At 68.8% G+C, this 20,355-nt stretch overlaps 1 protein-coding gene across 1 annotated transcript in view; it reads right to left on the reverse strand.

Moving 5' to 3' along the window:
- Positions 1-218: 218 nt before the first annotated feature.
- PLEC (plectin) overlaps positions 219-20,355 on the reverse strand; it is a 35,801-nt gene continuing 15,664 nt past the window's right edge. Inside the window, 28 exon segments of the mRNA XM_039464355.2 lie at positions 219-2,603; positions 2,606-3,481; positions 3,484-7,507; positions 7,616-10,996; positions 11,876-11,974; positions 12,064-12,168; positions 12,333-12,416; positions 12,508-12,864; positions 12,950-13,088; positions 13,951-14,129; positions 14,844-14,966; positions 14,968-15,002; positions 15,076-15,259; positions 15,347-15,473; positions 15,554-15,708; positions 15,797-15,949; positions 16,772-16,897; positions 17,177-17,272; positions 17,375-17,479; positions 17,640-17,801; positions 17,874-17,951; positions 18,030-18,348; positions 18,472-18,626; positions 19,244-19,337; positions 19,572-19,699; positions 19,861-19,956; positions 20,033-20,152; positions 20,233-20,339. Of these exon segments, the coding sequence (XP_039320289.2) occupies positions 1,291-2,603; positions 2,606-3,481; positions 3,484-7,507; positions 7,616-10,996; positions 11,876-11,974; positions 12,064-12,168; positions 12,333-12,416; positions 12,508-12,864; positions 12,950-13,088; positions 13,951-14,129; positions 14,844-14,966; positions 14,968-15,002; positions 15,076-15,259; positions 15,347-15,473; positions 15,554-15,708; positions 15,797-15,949; positions 16,772-16,897; positions 17,177-17,272; positions 17,375-17,479; positions 17,640-17,801; positions 17,874-17,951; positions 18,030-18,348; positions 18,472-18,626; positions 19,244-19,337; positions 19,572-19,699; positions 19,861-19,956; positions 20,033-20,152; positions 20,233-20,339 (12,920 nt within the window). The 3' untranslated portion in view covers positions 219-1,290.

Genomic DNA, 20,355 nt, shown 5'->3' on the forward strand with positions numbered 1-20,355 from the left:
CAGCCTCGCGGTAGCTGCCACCCTGCCCCACGCTGCACCCTCTGCCCGGGGTCTCTTGGCCGCCCTCCTGCCGCCATCTGGTCTCTGCCGCACACAAACGTTGGTCTCTGGCCGGGCCACAGGGGCTGAGCTCAGAGCCTGGAGCCTGGGGCTGCAATGTCCCCCGTCCCTGGCACGCACCTGACCCCAGGAAAAAAACACAAAGCAGGAGGCACGGGAAGGTTGGAACTGCTTTTATTGGGGGGCGGATGCCGCAAGGCCCCGCCCACGGTCAGGTTAGTGTTCTGCCCTTGCAAGGCGCTGGCAGCCTGACACCTCCACCTGCCGCCCGCCCGGGGTTAGTGGAACATGCAAAGCTTGGAGAGTTGGAGGCAGGAGTGGTCGCTGCTGAGGCCAGGGCCGGGTGGAACGGGAGGGTCAGCACAGAGCCGGCCGGCATCCCTGGGCCCAAAGGGGGCTGGGGCCCCCTGGGAGAGAGATGGGCAGGCAGCACCCCAGCATGGGGGCTCCACAAGCCGGAGGGGCCCCGGGCCCAGCAGGAGGACAGGTCTGCAGCTCCCAGCCACGCCAGCTGGAACGTCCGTCTGCCCCTGGGTCTGGGTCCCTGGGGCCTGGGGTGAGGCAGACACGGAAGGCACTTACTAGGGAACAGAGGCTGGAGGGCTGAAGCCGGAGGCCGGGGCTCTCGGGAGTGAGTGTGGGGTGAGCAGGAAAGCAGAGATCAGACAGCGCTGCGGGGGCCTGGGGGCCGGGCCGGCTGGCTCTGCAGGCAGGCCTCGTCTTCCCATGGGGAAGGGGCTTCTCTGGGTAGACTGGGAGAGAGGCTGACTGGGGCCCCCTGTCCCCAGGAAGACCCACCATGTGGGCCAGTGCTGGAAACACCAGGGCAGAAACGCCAGCCAGGCTCGAGCCCCGAGAGGCTGAGGGCCCTCTTCTGACGGGACTGAGCCCAGCCGCCCGGTGCAGCTAGGACTGGCAGGCGGGCGACCCTGGGAAGACAGGAGGGGGGCAGGGACCCAGCTTGGGACCCTCCAAGGCACCTGGCTGTGTGAGTGGCAGGTAGAAGGGAGTGAGGAGACCCGAGGGGGTGAGGTGACCAGCAGGGCTGGGCAGCCCCGTCCCCCAAGATACAGGCTGTCGGGACAGCAGGTATATATTAATATATTAGTCTGGTCTTTTTGGTTAAACTTTAGGCACCACTTGGGAGGAAGACACCTGTAAGCGTTGAAAACGACCCCAGCAACTCGGCGGGAGCTGGGTCGCATGCAGGGCGGGTGGGTGCAGGGAGGCTCAGGCCACGGCGGACTCGGGGCCCCCCAGGGAGGCCGAGGATCCCGAGGCGTAGCGGCGGCCGTAGCCCGAGGAGGAGTAGGACGACGAAGAGAAGGTCATGGAGAAGCCGGAGCCAGTGGCATCAAAGCTGCCTCGGCGGGAGCCCGCCCGGGAGCCGGTGCGGGAGCCGGCCCGGGAGCCGGCGGTGGAGCCCGAGCCGCTGACGCTGTAGGGGCTGTAGTAGCCCTTGCTGGACTGCGCGGCCGCCTCCAGCAGCCGCAGCCCCGTGCCCTCCTCCACCATGCTGCGGTCCAGCGCGTCCTTGTAGGAGATCTTGAGCTTGGTCTTGGGGCAGGTGAGGTACTTGGAGTAGGCAGCCACGTCACGCAGCTTCTGGGCCGTGCGGGCGTCCACCGTGCCGCGCTGCAGGGCCTCGTCCAGGGACACGCGGCCCGGCGTGTCGGGCTCGATCAGGCCGCCGGTCAGGTACTGCACCTCCAGGAAGCGCTGGCCGGCCTCGTAGTAGAGCCAGCCCTTCTTCAGGGCCTGGGCGGCCGACATCTTGGTCTTGGTGCGTGGGTCCTCGAAGCCGCAGAAGGCCTTCTGGGCCAGGTTGATACGGTCCACCATGATCTTGTCCACCAGGCCCTTGTTGACAGCGTCAGTGACGGGGAAGCGCTCGCCGGTGCTGGGGTCGATGATGCCCCCCGTGCAGGCCTGCGCCTCCAGCAGCCGCTGCCCCGTGATGTTGTCCACCAGGCTGCGGTGCATGGCCTCCGTGATGGACACCTTCTCCAGCGTCTCCGTGTCCAGGATGCCGGCCACGGGGCCCGTCTCCTCGGTGGGGTCCGACCAGGAGGCCAGCTGGGGCCTGGAGACGGCGGGGCTGACGGGGTAGGAGGAGGAGGAGCCCACGGAGGAGGAGCGGGAGCGGAAGCCGCTGGCGTTGCCCGAGAGCATGTCGGCGAACTCGGTGATGGAGAGCGTGCCTGCGCGGTACTGGTCCAGCGCCGAGCGGTCGATGAGGTTCTTGGCGATGGCGTCGTCGATGTCGTACTGGCGGCCGGAGCGGCGGTCGATGATCATGGACTTGACCACGCCGTCCGAGGAGGAGATGGTGATCTCCTCCCACTCGCACTCCTGCTCCGACAGCTCCAGGTAGGTCTGGTGGTCGATGAGGCCCTTGCGGTAGGCCTCGTACACCGACATCTCCTTGCCCGTCTCGGGGTCCACGATGACCACGCGGCGCTTGCGCACGGACGACTTGGAGGACGTCTTCCGCTCCCGCTTCTTCTCCTTCAGCGGCAGGAGGCACAGGCCCGTCTGCGGTCGGTGACGCAGCGCTCCATCAGCTGCAGGTAGGTGAGGTTCTCCTCCGTGTTGGGGTCAAAGAAGCCCTTGGTGTCGTCCGAGGGGTCGGTCAGGATCTCGTTCATCTCCTCGTCGAAGAGGCCGCGCTTGTAGGCCACCTCCACGGGCAGCCGGTGGCTCTCCTCGGGGTCGATGATGCCACCCGTGGCGATCTGGGCCTCCAGCAGGCGGATGCCGTGGTCCTTCAGGATCAGGCCCTTCTTCATGGCCTGGAAGAGGGAGATGAGCTTCCCAGAGTAGGGGTCCTTGTAGCCGGTGACGGCGCGCTCGGCCGACAGCAGCTTGTCCTTGAACTCGGGGCCCACGATGCCCATGCGCACAGCCTCCTCCACGGTCAGCTTGAGTCCCTTGATGGGGTCGATGACGTAACCGGTGGCCGCCTGCGCCTCCAGGAGCTCAAAGGCCGTGCCCGGGCGGATGATGCCCTTCTTCATGGCCTGGTACACGGAGAGCCGCTCCTTGGTGGCATCCACGAAGACGCCCGCGATGCAGCTGGTGCCCTCCAGGAACTTCTGCAGGTTCTTGGTGACCTCCTCGACGGACGTCAGGCCCTCCCGCAGCTGCAGCGCCGTGGCCTCGTCCATGACCTGCGAGCGCACCAGCTCCTCCAGGGTGATCTGCTTCCGCAGGCCGCGGAAGGTCAGCTTGCGGGCGTCCGACAGTGGCAGGAGCAGCTGGCCGGTGCTGTCGTCACGGCGGCACCGCCTGAGCAGCTGTGTGTAGCTGAGGCGCTCCTCGGTGGACGGGTCCACGTAGCTGCGCACCTCGCTGGGCTCCGACAGCTGGTCGTGCGTGTCCTTGTTGAGGTAGCCGCGCTGGTAAGCCACCTCCAACGGAGGTGGAAGCCCAGGCGGGGGTCCACGATGCCGCCGGTGGCCAGCTGGGCGTCCAGCAGCCGCAGGGCCTCCTCGGCGGGGATCAGATCCTTCTTCATGGCCTGGAAGAGCGAGATGGTCTGCTCGGTGTAGGGGTCGCGGTAGCCGGTGACCGCCCGCTCTGCCGAGAGCAGGCGGTCATGCAGCTCAGGCCCCACCAGGCCCTTCCGCACGGCCTCATCCACGGTCAGCCGCTCGCCCTTCACCGGGTCCAGCAGGAAGCCCGTGGCTGCCTGTGCCTCCAGCAGCAGGCGGGCCACCTCCGCGCTCAGCAGCCCTTTCTTGAGGGCCTGGTAGACGCTCAGCGTCTGCCTGGAGCCGGGCAGGAAGACGCCGGCCACGCAGCCGGTGCCGTAGAGGTAGCGCCAGGCGGACTCCGCCTCGAGGACCTCGCGGAGGCTCCTGGTGCCCTCCCGGAGCAGGTCGTAGGTCTCGAGGGAGATGATCCGAGCCTCGTACAGGTCCTCGGCCGTGAGGCGGCGGCGCACGTAGTCGTAGGAGGCCAGGCCCTGCTGGCGGATGATCTCCGTCTTCTCGATGATCTCGATGATGATGATGATCATCCGCTCCTTGGTCACCCGGCCGGCCTGGAAGTCGGCCATCAGCTGGGTGCGCTGCTCCTTGGGGATCAGGTCCGACTGCATCACCTCCCACAGGGACATGGTGGAGCCGCCGTGGCTGCCGCCGCCAGGAATGTCGATCTGCGTCTCCTCAAACGCCCTTCGCGTCTCCTCCTCAGTGTACACCTGCGTGGTCTCCACCACCTCGGCCTTCTCCGCCCCTTTCAACGGCAGGAGGCGCAGGCCCGTCTCGGGGTCCTCCACGCAGCGCTCCAGCAGCTGCAGGTACGTGAGGTTCTCGTGCGTGTTGGGGTCGAAGAAGCCCTTGGTGTCGTCGCTGGGGTCCGCCAGGACGCGGTTCATCTCCTCGTCGAAGTAGCCGCGCCGGTAGGCCACGTCCACGGGCACGCGGTGGCTGTGCACGGGGTCGATGATGCCGCCCGTGGCGATCTGGGCCTCCAGCAGGCGGATGCCGTGCTGCCGGAGGACCAGGCCCTTCTGCATGGCCTGGAAGAGGGAGATGGTGCTGCCCGAGTAGGGGTCTCTGTAGCCGGTCACAGCCTTCTCAGCCGACAGCAGCTGCTCGTGCAGCTCAGGGCCCACCACGCCAGCCTTCACGGCCTCGTGGACGTACAGGCGCTGGTTCCGCACAGGGTCCACCAGGAAGCCAGTGGCCGCCTGCGCCTCCAGGAGGAGCGCGGCGGTGCTGGGTCTCAGCAGGCCCCGGCGCATGGCCTCGTAGATGGACACCTTCTCCTTGGCTTCCTCCAGGTAGATGCCGGCGAGGCAGCCGCTGCCCTGCAGCAGCGTCCGCACGGAGCCCTGCTCTGAGAGGTCCTTGACCGTGGTCTTGCCATCCTTGAGCTGCTCAAACTGGGCTCTGCTGAGGACCCCGGAAGCCAGGAGCTCGCTGGCTGGCACAGGGGCACGGAGGCCACTGAAGGACAGCCTCTCCTGCCGCTGGGTCTCCACTTCCTCCACGATGGTGATGAGGATCTTGATGACCTTCTCCACGGTGACCTTCCCCGTGCGGAACTGTCGCAGCAGCTCCTGCCGCTGCTCCGCCGTGAAGTACTCAGAGCTGATGAGCTCCCACACCGACACCGTCCTGCCCTTGAAGCCACCCACGGGGACCTCAACCGGGGTCTTCTCAAAGGTCTCGCGGGCCTGCAGCTCCGAGTAGAGCTCCTCCTGCCGGGCCCGAGCGGCCTTCTCCGAGAGCGGCAACAGGCTGAGCCCGGTCAGCTGGTCGGGCCGGCAGCGCTGCTGGAGCTCGCTGTAGGTGACCGGCTCCCCTGTGCTGGGGTCACGGTAGGCCTTGGTGTCGGCCCCGGGTGCTGACAGGGCCCTGCTGGTCTCCTCGTCCAGGCAGCCTCGGGCGCAGGCGACATCCAGGGGCACACGGTGACTCTTGCTGGGGTCCACGACGCCGCCCGTGGACAGCTGGGCGTCCAAAAGGCGCAGGCCCTGCTCCCGGGGAATGAGGCCCTTCTTCAGGGCCTGGAACAGGGAGACGCTCTGCCCCGTGTAGGGGTCCCTGTACCCCGTCACAGCCTTCTCGGCTGACAGCAGCTTCTCATGAAGCTCAGGGCCCACCAGGCTGGCGCGCACCGCCTCGTCCACGGTCAGCCGGGCGCTGGTGGAGGGGTCGACGATGTGCCCGGTGCCCGCCTGGGCCTCCAACAGAGCCACAGCCACGTCGGACGGCAGCAGGTCTTTCTTCAGAGCGTCATAGATGCTCAGCTTCTGCCCCGCCTCCTCCAGCCACACGCCCGCGATGATGCCGGCGCCCCGCAGGGCCCGCCGCACGGCATCCACCTCGGCCACCTCTCGCACAGAGCGCTCGCCCCGCTGCAGCTGGTGGTAGAGCTCACGGTCGATGACGCTGCTCTCCAGCAGCTCGGCAGCCGGCACCAGGCTGCGCAGGCCCTCGAAGCAGAGCTGGCCCTTCTGCTCCTGCTCCTCCACCACCGTGATGATGATCTTGATGATCTTCTCCACCGTGATCCGGCCCGTGCGGAACTGCCGTAGCAGGTCCCGCCGCTGCTCTGCCGTGAAGTATTCTGAGTTGATGATCTCCCAGATGGTCACTGTCTTGCCCCGGAACTTGCCGAACGGCGCGGAGACGGTGGCCTTCTCAAAGACGTCTCGGGCCTCCGAGTCAGTGTAGACCAGCTCCCCTCCCTTGGCAGCCTTGTCCGTGAGCGGTAGAAGGCGCAGGCCCGTCTCGGGGTCCTCCACGCAGCGCTCCAGCAGCTGCAGGTACGTGAGGTTCTCGTGCGTGTTGGGGTCGAAGAAGCCCTTGGTGTCGTCGCTGGGGTCCGCCAGGACGCGGTTCATCTCCTCGTCGAAGTAGCCGCGCCGGTAGGCCACGTCCATGGGCACGCGGTGGCTGTGCACGGGGTCGATGACGCCGCCCGTGGCGATCTGGGCCTCCAGCAGGCGGATGCCGTGCTCCCGCACGATGAGGCCCTTCTGCATGGCCTGGAAGAGGGAGATGGGCTGCCCGGTGTAGGGGTCGGTGTAGCCGGTGACGGCGCGCTCGGCCGACAGCAGCTTGTGGTGCAGCTCGGGGCCCACCACGCCCTCCTTCACAGCCTCGTTGACAGTCAGCCGGCGGTTCTGCACAGGGTCCAGCAGGAAGCCTGAGGCTGCCTGCGCCTCCAGCAGGATGAGGGCCGTCCCGGGGCTCAGCAGCTGCCTCTGCAGGGCTGCGTAGATGCTCAGCTTCTCATTGGTGGGCTTCAGCATCAGCCCGGCGATACTACTGCTGCCCTGAAGGTAGTGACGCACGTCTTCCCGCCGCGCCAGCTCGTCCACCGTGGTGTGGCCCTGCACCAGCCGCTGCAGCTCCTCCGCGCTCAGGATGCCCGCCTCCTGCAGCCTCTGCGCTGGCACCTTCCGCCGCAGGCCTTCGAAGCTATGCTCGGGCTCCGCCTCCATCGCAGGCCCATCAAGTGCGTCCCGGCCATTGGGCAGGGTCTTGGTGGCAGCAGCCTGCAAGGCGGTGACCTCCTCTGAGTGCGCCAGGGCGGCCCGATGCTCCTCCTCCAGGCGCTGCAGCTGCTCGCGCAGCCTCTGGTTCTCCTCAGCCAGCAGCTCCTCCTGCTGACGCCGCTGTTGCTCCAGCCGCTGCAGCTCCTCCTGCTTGCGCCGCACGCCCTCCTCCGCCTCCCGCTGCCGCCGCAGCGCCTCCTCCATGCTGGCGACCAGCTGCTGCCGTTCCTGCTCCATCTGCTGCTGCTGCCGCTGCTGCTCCTCACGAAGCTGCTGTGCCTTCGCCACCTCGTCCTGGAAAAGCTGCTCCAGCTTGGCCTTCTCCTGCTCGATGAAGCGCTCCCGCTGCAGCAGGCTGTCCTTCTCGGAGAGGAAGCTCTGCTGCAGGGCCTGCGTCTCCTGTAGCAGCTGTTCCTGCTGCACCGTCTGCATCTGCGGAAGAAGAGGGTGTGATCAGGGACCTCCGGCCCAGGAGCACCCACCACCCACCGAAGCAGATCCCGGGGCCCACCCGCCCGTCGCACGGAGAGGGGGCGGTACCTCCTCCGACTTGAGCTGCAGCAGTTTGGCCTCCTGCTGGAGCTTCTCCTTCTCACGCTCCAGCTCGGCGATGGCCTCCCGCAGGCGCTCGGCATCGTGGTCGCTCTGCTGTCGCTGGATCTCCAGTGTCTGCACCAGCGTCACCTTCTCCTGCGTGGCGAGCTCCGTGCGGTGCAGCTTCTCACCGATCTCCTCCGCCTGCTTCCGGAAGCGCTGGGCATCCTCCTCGGCGCGGGCCTGGGCCCGGCTCATCTCAGCCACACGCAGCTTGAGGCGCTCGGCCTCAGCACTCATCTCCAGCTGCCGCTGCCGCTCCGCCTCCAGCGTCCGCTGGAAGCCCTGCGTCTCCTGCGCCAGCTGCTGCGCCATCTGCTCCTTGTCCTCCTGCAGCCGCCGCGCCTGCTCCTGAGCAAGCTCCTTCTGCTGCTGCAGCAGCTCGGCCTCGGCCTTGAGCCGCGTAGCCTCCTGCACCGCCTGCATCTTCTCCTTGAGCATCTTCTCCGCCAAGGCCCGCTGCTGTGCCAGGTCCTCCTCTGCCAGCTGCCGCAGCCGCGCAGCCTCCTGGGCTGCCACGCTCAGCCTCGCAGCCTCCTCCGCCACCTGCTTCATCTTCTCGGCCTCCTCCTGCAGGAAGCGCTGCGTGTTGTCCTTGTCGCGCAAGATGAGTGCGCGGTTCTCGGCCTCAATGCGTGCTTTGAGCTTGCTCAGCTCCTCCATCTGCACGCGCACTGAGAACAGCTCCTCCTCCACCTGGCTGCGCTGGCGTGCAGCCTCCGTGGCCTCTGCCTTCAGCCGCTGCAGCTCCTCGTCCAGCAGGTTCTTCTGGTGGTCAGTCTCCTCCAGCTGCAGCCGCAGGGTCGTCAGCTCCTGCTCCACCTGTGCCTTCTGCCGCAGGGTCTGCTCGGCGAACTTCTTATGCTTCTCCATCTCTGCGTCGGCTGCCTGCTTCTGCCGCAGGGCCGCCTGCTCCGCCTGTGCCCGCCGCGCGGCCTCCTGCTCGGCCTCCTTGCGCAGCTTCTCTGCAGCTGCCTGTGCCTGAGCCTGGGCCTGCGCCTGCTCCTCTGCGGACTGTTTCAGCCGCTCGGCCTCTTCCACCTGCCGCCGGGACTGTGCAGCCTCGCGCTCGGCCTGCACCCGGGCCTCCTCCGCCTCCTCAGCCGCCCGCCGGGCCGCCTCCGCCTCGCTGCGCAGCCTGTCCAGCATGCTCTGCTCCTGCTGCAGTGTCTCCTGCAGCTCCTGCTCCTTCTGCTGCACCGCGAAGGCGTGCGCCTTCTCCTCTGCCTGCAGCCGCTTCTGGGCGGCCTCCTGGGCCAGCTGCAGCTGCCGAGTGGACTCCTGCTCTGCGCGCTCCCGCAGGCGCCGCGCCTCCTCGACCTTGGCTTTCAGCCGCTCAACTTCCTCCAGCGCTGCCTTTCGCTGCCGCGCGGCCTCCTCCTCCGCCGCCAGGCTCTTCTGCACGCGCTCCTCGGCCTCACGGCGCCGCTGCTCCTCCTCTGCCGCCAGCTGCCGCTGCCGGGCGGCCTCCTGCTCAGCCTGCTCCTTGCTGCGCAGCGTGTCCTCCGCATTGCTGCGGATGCGCCCCAGCTCCAGCTCCAGCTCCGCCTTGCCGGCAGCCGCCTTCTCAAAGCTCGCCTTCAGCGCCAGGATCTCCTCCTCCACCTGCCGCCGCTGCCGCAGCGTGTCCTCCACCAGCCCCTTCTGCCGCTCCAGCTCGCTCTCTGACGCCTTGCGAAGCTGGGCCAGGCGCTCCTCGATGTCGGCCTTGTGCTGCGCCGCCTGCTCCTCCAGCCGCCGCCGCTGGAAGGCCTCGTCCTCCGCCAGCCGCCGCAGCCGCTCATTCTCGGCCTCCTTCTCCTTGAGCGCGATCTCTGCCTCCGTCTTAAGCCGCGTGGCCTCGCTGATGGCGGCCAGCTTCTCCGCAAGCACCCGCTCCGCCTCGGCCCGCTGCCGCGCTGCGTCTTCCTCGGCCAGCTGCCGCTGCCGCTTGGCTTCTTCCGCCAGGGCGCGCAGGCGGGCAGCCTCCTCCGCCAGCTCGCGGAACCGGCCGGCCTCGGCCTCCAGCCTCTGCTTGGACTTCTCGCTGGTGGAGCGCGACTCCTCTTCGGCCCTCGCCTTGCTGGCCAGCAGCACCTCCATCTCGGCCCGCACCTTGGCCAGCTCTGCCTCCAGCTCCTGCCGCTTCTGCGTGGCCGCAGCCGCCTCACGCTGCAGCCGGGTCAGCTCCTCCTCCAGCAGCTGCCGCTGCTGCTCCCCCTGCTCCGTCTCGGCCCGCAGCCGGATCAGCTCCTGCTCCGCCGCCAGGCGCTGCTGCGCAGTCCCCTCCGCCAGCTGCCGCTGCTTCTCCAGCTCTTGCTCGGCCAGCTCTCGCTGCCGCACGGCCTGCTCCTCCGCCTTGCCGCGCCGGCGGGCCTCGCGCTCCGCCTCCTCCTTCTGCTTCTCGGCCTCAGCCTGTGCCAGGCTCTTCTGCTGCGCCACCTCCTCCGCCTGCAGCCGCAGCCGAAGCGCCTCGTTGGCCTTGAGCTGCCAGCGCTCCAGCTCCCGCTCCGCCTCCTCACGCGCGCGCTCGGCCTCGGCCTGCTGCTGCGCCCGCCGCTCGGCCTCCTCCCGCAGCTGCGCCACGGCCACGTGCTCCTCCTGCAGGGAGCGCTCCAGCTGTGCCGTCTTCTCCGCAAAGGAGGCGCGCTTGCTCTGCAGCTCCGCCTCCGCGCTGCGCTGCGCCGTCTCCAGGGCCACCTGCACCTGTCGCGCCCGCTCCACCTCGGCCTGCCGCAGCCGCCGTTCCGCCTCCTCCGCCTGAAGCCGCAGCTCCTCCAGCGACTGCAAGGCCCGCTGCTTCTCACGCGCCGCCTCGGCCTCAGCCTTCACGCGCAGGGCCAGCTCCGCCTCCGCCTGCCGCTTCCGCTGGCTCTCGTCCTGCACCTGGCGCCGCAAGCGCTCGGCCTCCTCCTGCGCCTGCCGCTTCTGCGCCTCAGCCTCCTCCGCCCGCTCGCGCAGCGCCTGCAGCTCCCCCTCGGCCCCGCCACGCTGGCGCTCAGTGGCCTCCAGCTGCAGGCGGACCACGCGGATCTCCTCCTCGATGCGCAGCCGGCTGCGCTCTGCCGCCTCTGCCTGTCGGGCCTTGGCCTGGATCTCCGCCTCCGAGCTCTGCCGCAACTGCTGCAGCTCCTCCTGGATGCTGCGCTTCTGCTGCTGCGCGTCCACCGCGGCCTCCTCCCGCCGGACCACCTCCTCCTGCATGCGCTGCTGCAGCTCCTTCGCCTCCCGCTCCGCCTGTGCCTTTGCCTGGGCGTGCGCCTCGGCCAGCTGCCGCTGCTTCTCCAGCGCGGCCTCCACCTCGGCCAGCCGCTCGCGCTCCTCTGCCCGCTGCTGCTCAGCCAGCCTCTGCGGCCACAGCAGAGAGAAGAAGAGAAGCAGAGAGAGCGTGAGCACGGGCAGGCACCGGCGCCCACAGGGCACGCACCGGCGTAGTTCACTCAGACAGCGCGGAGCAGGGGTCGGGGAAGACAGAGGCCCCAGCCCGGCCGAGAAGACAGCGTGCACCCGCCCAGGGCACTCGGGCAGCCAGCGCAGCCAGCTCCACTGTGCTCACCAGCCTGGGGAAGGAGGCCCAGGCGTCCTCCCCGCTTCCCGCAGACAGGCGATGAAGACAGACCGACAGGGAGAGTGAGAGCAAAGCCGGAGCTCGGAACCTGCGAGCCACACCCAGCACGCAGCCCTGCCTGAGCTCTGCCGGACACCAGGGGGCCTGGCTCCCATCACCGAACCCCTCTCCCGACCTGGGTGGGAAGCCTGTGTGGGGCAGGGTGGGGCGAGGCAGCCAGCGTGGAGACAGCAGTGCAGACCCGAGCCAGCTCGAGGAAGATTCAGGGCCACGCAGGAGGTAAGGAGGAGCCAACAGGTGGGTGCCTTGAACTCCCCTCCCTCGCCCCACAACCCACCACCCCCGACTTCCCGCAGCTAAAGGCTGAACGCAGAGGCCAACGCAGAACGCTGAGGAAGAGCACACAAGACGCCCACCGGGCTGCTGCGGGGATGTTCACGAGAGAGAAGAGGCGGTGCCAGCCACTGCGTGGGAGCAGCACAGCTGTGCCAGGCCGGGGGGCAGGCCACAGTGGGGTAGGCTGAGCTGGGGGCAGGGGGTGCTGGCAGCACCGGGGGGAGTGGCCATGAGAAATGGCCTCAGGCTGCTCCTCTGGCTGCATGTGGGGCGTAACAGGTGGCGAGATGGCCCCCACCCGGCTCCCACCCGAAGGGCCGCACCTCCTCCTCCTCCATGCGCCGCAGAGTCTCGCTGATGAACTTGATGTACTGGCTCGTGAGCGTGGTCAGTTCGCTGTAGCGTGTCCGCAGGTCCACGTACTGCGGGGTACACTTGGGGTCAGCTCTGTGAGAGCTGTGACTCGGAGGCCCGCCAGCCCCTCTCCCAGGGAGGCTCAGCCCCACCCTACCTCCTGGATGACACTCTCCGACCCGGACTGGACCTTGGGCTTCTTGGCCGGGGAGGCCACCGGCTCAAGCTGCGCCTTGTATGTAACTAGCTGGAGTTCATAGTCCTGTGGGAACACACCGTGGTCAGCCACCAGCTCTGCCCTCTGGTGGCCCCTGCCCAACCCACAAACTCTCACACGGCCTTTCTGTGGCGTGGCCCAGGCTCGGAACACCGCCACCCAGGCGACGGTCGGGGACGGAGGGCCTGGCGCAGGTGGCCGGGCCTCACCTTGATGGCGTTGATGTACTGCTTTGCAAACTTCTGGCACTCCTCGACCTTCTCGCCATGGCGCTCGATCTCCTCCAGCAGGGCCTAGGAGACGGTGTGGTCAGCACGGCAGCCGCAGGGGCAGCCGCAGGGCACGCCCGGCCACCCCATCCCCGTCCCGCTGACCCACGCCCACCTTCTCCTGCCGCAGCTGCTCCCGCACGGCCCGGCTGTCAGCCAGCGGCACAGCCTGGATCTGCTCCTGCCGCTGCCGGGCGTCCTGCAGCCAGGCGCCCAGCGGGTCTGCGCTCTCCCGGTAGTATCGCAGCTGGCGGCCCAGCTGCTCCAGCTCCCGCTGCCGCACGTCGGTCTGGGCCAGCACGGCCTGCCAGCGCTCGAGCAGCTGCGCGACCCGCTCCCGCCAGCGCTCCACCTCCACGTCCCGCTCGCCGTGCCGCTGCTGCAGCCGCTCCCCCACCTCCTGCGCCCCCCGCAGCTCATCCCGCAGGGCGTCGAACACGGGCTGCTGCGCCTCGGCCTGGGCCCGCAGCTTCTGTTGGGGACAGGAGGATCATGTGTGACTTCAGCTGGACCCTCAGTACCCACACTCTCCAGAGGTCCGAGCCCCAAAACGATACCTTCAGAGAGGCCTTGGTGGCCTCGAGCTCCGGCAGGGTGGCCGGCACAGCCTGTGCCTCCTTGAGCTGCTCCTCGTGGGCCCTAAGCACCTCCTCCGCCCCCTGTGTGCTGCGGATCACCAGGCTGATGGTCTTGAGCCTGGGGGGAAAGCAGGGCTCAGGACCAGGACACAGGGCTCGACAAACAGCCCAAGGGGATGGAACCCGAGCCACAGCGAGCCAGGGTACCACCTGCCAAGTCCAGACCCAGCCCTGGGGTCGGCTGGTCCTGTGGTCACAGGCTTCAGGGAGAAGGACGTTGGGAGCCCCTGTGCCACAAGTCCCATCAGGCTTCAAGCCTGAAGAGGGCAGAGGGGGTGTGCCAGCCAGAATTGGCAGACCCCAAGCACCGAGACAGGCAGAGCCCACTGGCTGGATCACAGTGGCGTCCCGGTGCCCACAGGGCCTGGAAGCGTCGTTCTCAGCCCTTGCAGCCCAAGACTGGGTGAAGGGGACACCGGGGTGGAAATGGCCCCATCACGGTGTTGGTATTTGTGAGGGAGGGACAGGGTGTGGACATGGGGTTTGCAACACAGGAGGAGACAAAGACTATGACGTAACACAGTGGAAGTGAATGCAGAGGCCCTTCAGTGCAGGCCAGGACAGGACTGATGAGAGGCAAGTGCGGGATTTCTTCCTGTGCCACTGAAAGTGGATCCACAGCCTCGCCACTGCACTTAGCAGCCCCTGTGCACCTCCGCTCCTCTCTTCCCCACACCCGAATCTAATCACCAGAAAGTCCCCCGGCCGCCACTGTTGAAGTGTGTTCAGACCTGAACTCTTCTCACCACCTCTGCAGCCACCACCCGGGCCTGAGCCTCCCACTTCCTGGCCACGTCTCCGAACAGCCCCCAACTCACCGCCCTCGTCCCCTCCTGCACCCTCCCTCGAGGTCACAGCCCTCGCCCACCCTGGCACCCCCGGCCCACCCCAGCCCCTCGCCTGTGGCCAGGCGCACTCACTTCTCCAGGTAGATGGCAGACAGGCTGCGGACGTGCTCCAGCTTGCCCAGCGTCAGCTCCAGCTCCGAGCGCAGCGTGGGGGCCGCGGGCGATGGTTCTGGCAGGGCCAGGACCTTCTCGGCCTCAGCGGAGAGCCGGGCGACCCCCTTGCCCAATCCCTCCACCTCTGCCTGCGCCTTCTGCAGAGACAGGGAGTGGGAACGCGCTCACCACTGGGCAGGCGCAGCACACAGCACCCCAGAGGGCCGAGGGAGGGGAGGTGGGGAGGAGGGGCGGGGTGGGGAGGAGGGGTGCGTGGGGGAGGAGGGGCGCGTGGGGAGGAGGGGCGAGGTGGGGAGGAGGGGTGCGTGGGGAGGAGGGCGGGTGGGGAGGAGGGGCGCGTGGGGAGGAGGGGCGGGTGGGGAGGAGGGGCGCGTGGGGAGGAGGGGCGCGTGGGGAGGAGGGGCGGGTGGGGAGGAGGGGCGCGTGGGGAGGAGGGGCGCGTGGGGAGGAGGGGCGAGGTGGGGAGGAGGGGCGCGTGGGGAGGAGGGGCGCGTGGGGAGGAGGGGCGGGTGGGGAGGAGGGGCGCGTGGGAGGAGGGGCGGGTGGGGAGGAGGGGCGCGTGGGGAGGAGGGGCGCGTGGGGAGGAGGGGCGAGGTGGGGAGGAGGGGCGAGGTGGGGAGGAGGGGTGCGTGGGGAGGAGGGGTGCGTGGGGAGGAGGGGCGAGGTGGGGAGGAGGGGCGCGTGGGGAGGAGGGGCGCGTGGGGAGGAGGGGCGGGTGGGGAGGAGGGGCGGGTGGGGAGGAGGGGCGCGTGGGGAGGAGGGGCGCGTGGGGAGGAGGGGCGGGTGGGGAGGAGGGGCGCGTGGGGAGGAGGGGCGGGTGGGGAGGAGGGGCGGGGTGGGGAGGCGCCTGCCTGCTGCTCCGCAATTCGCTGGGCGCACTCCCGGGCCGGCTCCTTGTCCAGCGGCAGCCGCAGGCGGTGCACGGTGCGTGTCTCGCAGGCCTCCAGCTGCAGCCGGATGTCTTTGAGCTCCGAGGATGCAGCGCTGGCAGCGAGATTCCTCCTGTGCGCCTAGGGAACACGTCCGGGTCACTCCACTGCCCGCCGCGTGCCCGCCCGGCCACCCAGCCCTGCCGCCCCCTACCCTGCTCCAGGCTCTGCAGCAGCTGCTGGTAGTGGTGGCTGCAGGAGCCGTACTCGCGCTCGGCCATCAGCCGGTCCTCAGGCCCGAAGCCGCCCGCGTCCTGGCTGTCCCGCAGGAAGGCCTGGTAATGCAGCTCCAGGCTGTGCAGGGCTTGGCGCTGCTCCTCTGGCTTCAGGGTGCGGAACTGGGGGAAACAGGAGGGGCTGAGCACCCTGCAGAACACCCCTCCCCTCCTCCCGCCCAGAGAGTCCCTGGCCGGGGGCAGGCGTACCGTGGCCAGGGACCAGGAGCGGATGAGCTGCACGTCACGGCGAAGGCTCTGCCAGGCCAGAAGGCTCTTCATGTCCACATGCAGCTGGTGCCACAGCGCGACCAGGGCCTGGTGCTGGGCCTCCAGCCTGATGGGTCAGGGCCACAGTCAGCTTCGCCCGTGCCCCACCCACTGCCCCCCCCCAGCTGCTGAGCCCCCGCTGCCTACCTGGTGACAGCCTCCTGAGCCTCCTGGTTGGGCGGGGGCACCAGGAAGCACACAGAGGGCACGGCGGCCTCACTGCCGGAGCTGCTGAGCACCTTCCAGTGGGATGGCTGTGCAGGGCCCACCAGCTGGCACTCATCACCCTTGTGCACGGTCACCTGGGACGGGCAGAGTCGGTGAAGACATGGCCACACCATGCCCTGCTTGGCACCCCCCGCCCCCGGTGGAGCCCAGGCCCACCCTCACCTCCACCTGCTTATAGTCGCACACGGCCAGCAGGGGCACGCGGCCCCGCACAGGGTAAGCTGGGTGGCGGGGCTTCAGCTGCACGATGGCCTTGGCCCGCTTGGCTAGGCCTGAGAGGTGCCCCTTGTATTCATTCAGCTGTTCCTTCTCGTCCTGTGGGGAGGGTAGCATCCAGACGAGGGCCACAGAGACCCAAAGGCCTGCCCCAGGACCCCTAGCCCCCGGGACCAGGTCTGTGGGACCCTCCTGATGCTCCCAGAGTAGCAGCCCTTGGAGGCAGGAGGCAGGTGGTGTGGGTGGGACCCACGTGCCCTCGCTCTTTCCCAACACCGACACTACCCTCCTCTCACCCCAGATCGCCCGCCACGGCCTGCCAGCTATGCTGTGACGCCTACAATGTCCTCGCCCCTCGTCCCTGCCCTGCGGGCTGCAGAAGATCACGGCTTCCTCCCCCAACACCCCACCCCTCTGCGGGGGCCAGGCACTCTCCCAGGCCCCAGCCCTGCTGACCTCAAAAGGCCATTCCAGCCTCCAGTCCCTCTTCCCTGTCACGCCCCACTGTGCACCCGCCCTCCTGGGTGACCCTGGCCCTGCTCGCAGAGCACAAAGCCCAGCCCCCCTCTGCCCACTCCAGGTCTCAGGTCAAACTGCTGGTCCCCCTTCTACAGCACACAGACTAGTGACAGGGGCTGACTTGAGACTTCTACTCCCTCTGTGGCCGTGAGGGTGGGGGTGGCCCCAGCTCGGACCGGCTGCCTCTGGGCTCCCCACACCCTGCCTCATCCCCTCTCGCTGACCTCCACACCCGCCGTGGCACCTCCCAACCCCGCTGGCCCCTCAGTTGCCCCCCCGCCCAGTCTCCAGAGTACCCACGTTCCTTCCACGTGCCCTCGCTCCTTCCCAACACAGACAGGGTGCCCTCCCCCCAGACTGCAGGCCAGCCTCTCCGGACGAGCCCCACAGCCCGCCCCGCACCTGGGCGTCCTGCAGCAGGTCCTCCAGCCGAGTGACGGTGACGGAGCGGTCACAGCTGTACTTCCTGCGCAGCGTCTCCTGCAGCTTCTGCAGCTGCTCCTCGGCCTCCCGCACGTCTGAGAAGAACTGGGGCAACGGGACGGAGTCATGCCGGGCTGCCAGGGACCAGAGCCTCAGCCCACATATGCCCCAGGGCAGGCCCAGGAGGGGGGCGCAGAGGAAGGCGTGGCGAGGCCCCCCGGAGGCCTGGGAGCACCCCGTCCAAGGCCCCAGGTGGGCTGCAGGCAGCCGCTGGCCACGTCTGCGGACAAAGGGACTCCTGGTCAGGCTGCACCTCTACCGGGGGGGTCCAGGAGCTCCCAGGCGGCCCCGGGCCACAGCGGGCAGGAACGCTCCGATTCGCACCTGGAAGTAGGCCGCGTTCTCCTTCAGGTGTGCCTCGATGCAGCAGCACAGCTGTAGCATCCAGCTCCACTGCGTCTGCAGGGCCGCCTGGAAAGACTGCAGGACCCCAGGCCCTCGTCAGGCCCCACCACGCCCTGTCCCGCGGCCCCCCACGACCCCACCCCTACCCAGGGAGCACCGCGGGCCCCCGTGGCCCACCTCCACCGTGGGCCGGGCCGGGTGGTCCTCGCGAAGCAGCCGGTCCCCGGCACTCTGGAGCTCCTTGATCTTCTTCTCCTTCAGCTCCAGCTCCCGCATCAGGGCCTGGCACCAGGGCAAAGGGTCTCAGGGCCGGCGGGCCACACCTGACTCTGCCAAGCACCCAGCAAACCGGACCCAGGGCTCTGCTGGTCTCTGCCATGGAGGATAGCCAGGGCACAGGTGGGGAGGGTCTGCGGGTTCAGGGGCGCCAAGCCACCCTCACCGAGTAGCTCTCCTTCTTGGCGGTCATGTTGGTGTTGCGGTCACTCCAGTCGAAGCCCACCTCCTCCTCCTCCTTCTCGTTCAACCACATCAGCTCCTTCGTGGCCGCTGCCACGAAGCTATGCAGGCTCTCCAGGGACCTGAGGCGGCCCTTGGAGGAGTTCTGTGGGTGGGAGGGTGCATGTCAGCAGGCCATGGCCTACCCACCTCCCCCAGCCGGTCCTGCCCCACTCACCAGCAGCTTGGCATACTGCAGATCCAGGCGACCCAGGCAGTCACGGTAGGCGCCCCGAGTGGCGGGGGAGAGCTGGCCCTGCACCAGATGAGACAGGTGAGGCCTGCGGTGTCTGCGCCCGGCCCACCCCCGCTGTCATCGCACAGTGCCACTGACCTCGTCACTCCGTGCCCGCTCGATCTTGGCCCGGAACTCTTCGATGGACTGGTGCAGGCCTCGGTGGCTGCCCAGCTGCGCCTCCACGCTGGGCAGGTCCACGCCCCACTCCGCAGTGTCCACACGGTGCTGGTTCTCTTCCACCCAGGCCAGCAGGTCCTGCAGGTAGCGCAGGGTGGAGTCCTCCGGCTCCGGGCGCCTCTGCCCGCTCTGCAGAGTCACCTGGGTCACCTGGGCCGCAGGGGCCGCCACGCCTGCCTTCAGCCGGAGGTTGTACTCGGTGCGGATGGCCACCAGGCGCTCGTGCAGACGGTACACCCTGGGTCAGCAGAGGACTCGGGTAGGCGTCGGCAGGCCTGGGGCCCGGGCGCCGGGGAAGGGGGCGGGGAGGCGGGGGCGGGGGGCAGGAGGGGCGGGATGGGGGTCGTGGGGCGGGCCCCACCTGCGGTACATCTGCTCGCCCTGCGGGTGCCGTCCATCCTTGAGGGTCTGCACGTCGTTGAACAGCAGCCGGATCATGCCGTCCGCCTTGTCCAGGTCCCGCTCCACCTCCCCCGCCCGCTGTGGCACCTTGCCTGCCGCCAGCAGCCGGACATCCTGCGAGGCCGTTGCCGGTGACTTGGAGCCCAGCTGACCCCTCTGACCTCACAGGGGCCCTGGCCAAGGCGGCCACCCTCACCTGCTTCCCCAGACTCAGGGGACCACTGCCCTTACCCCCCGCCCCCTCCCGCCGCCGCCACCTCACACATCCTCCCGCCGGCCTTCCGTGGGATTGGGACCAACTCCGGAGTGTTTCTGCCCAGTCCGTGAACCGAGACCCCCGTGACCTGTGTCCTTGGGGTCCCAGGCATCATCCTTCATCACCCACCCCAGGTAATTAACTCTTCCTGTAACACTGTGGGGACTCCATCCTCCTGGGCCGGGTCCTCTCCCCACCACTCCTCTACAGTAAACCGCTGTGGGGGAGGGGGCCTGGCAGGGGGCAAGGCAGCCACTCTGGGTCCTGCCCAGTGGCCAGAAACCAACTCTGCCCAAAGCAGGCAGGGAGAGTTGGAGGCACACCAGGAGGGAGGAGCTCAGGCCTGGATTCCCCACCACAGGCCCCGCCCGGCTCCTGCCCCGGGAGCCCAGGGGACAGCCCCCTCCTGGCTTTCTGGCTGCAGGGCGGGCCAGGCTCCTCCGCCCTCCCTCCCTTGGCCTGCCCCCGCCCTCACCGACTGCAGCAGGGCGTCGGCCTGGTTGAGCTGCTCCTCACACAGCCCCGCCTCCATCTGCAGCTTGCTGACGATGCGCTGAAGACTCTCCAGCCTTCGGGACAAGCACGGGGCAGGAGCCTCGTCAGCCGGGTCTGGCACAGCCCTGGCCACAGGCTGCAGCTCGCCTCCTGCTCTGGCCTCCCAGCCTGTGGCCCACTGTCCCGAGGCGAGTGAGAGCTCGGGTTCCCCCACCGGGGACGGGCGGGGGGGCGGGGGGGTGGGGATTTCCTCCCCAGGCAGTGACTCACCCTCGGGTGGTTCCCCTGCCACCACGGGCCCCACCCACCTCTCAAACTCGCTCCGGAGCTGCTTCTCCCGCTCCAGGATGGCCACGTGCAGCTTGCCCCACTCCTTCTCCACGTCCAGCGGGTGGTAGCCAGGGGGCACCTTGAGCTGGCCTGCTTGCACCGCTCCCTGTGGACAGGGCCAAGCTCAGGCCCGACATGCAGGGGACAGGGGGCTGGGCTCTCAGGCCTCAGCCCACCAGACCTGGGACAGCCCTGGTCCCAGAGGCAGGCCCAGGTTTCAGGCCTGGGGTTCCAAGACACCACCCACCCCTCCCGGGTCCCACTCACCTCCAGGGACTGGTAGATGCCCTTGGACCGGTTCTTGTCGGCCTCCTTGGCTGGGAGCTCCATCTCCTTAAACTTCAAGAACTGACACCACAATATCTGCGGGGAGCAAGGGTGTCAGCAACCACGGCCGGCCGCGGGGTGGGCTCCGCCCCTCCCCGCGCGCCGGGCCCACCTCGATCTCCTCAAAGCTGGAAGGGAATCTTCGCTCCTCGAAGGCGGCCGTATGGCGCCGCATCCACTGCAGCAGCAGCAGCACCAGCTCCCGGTACTCCTGCCAGCGCAGCTGCAGCTCCTGCGGGTGGGGGCGGCGGCTGTCAGGGGCCAGTGGGGCACCCAGGCCCACGCCCCCCACCCTCAGGGCCCCCCACTCACGTTGGCCCTCACCCCATCCTGCGCGTCCGGCACGCGGGGCATGGCGTCGTACAGGGACGAGACGTAGGTGATGATGGACTTCTCGTCGGGCTGAGGGACGTCCACGTCTGCAGGGAGGGGCAG

Source organism: Saimiri boliviensis, chromosome 15, assembly GCF_048565385.1.
Source record: "Saimiri boliviensis isolate mSaiBol1 chromosome 15, mSaiBol1.pri, whole genome shotgun sequence".
Lineage (NCBI taxonomy): Eukaryota > Metazoa > Chordata > Mammalia > Primates > Cebidae > Saimiri > Saimiri boliviensis.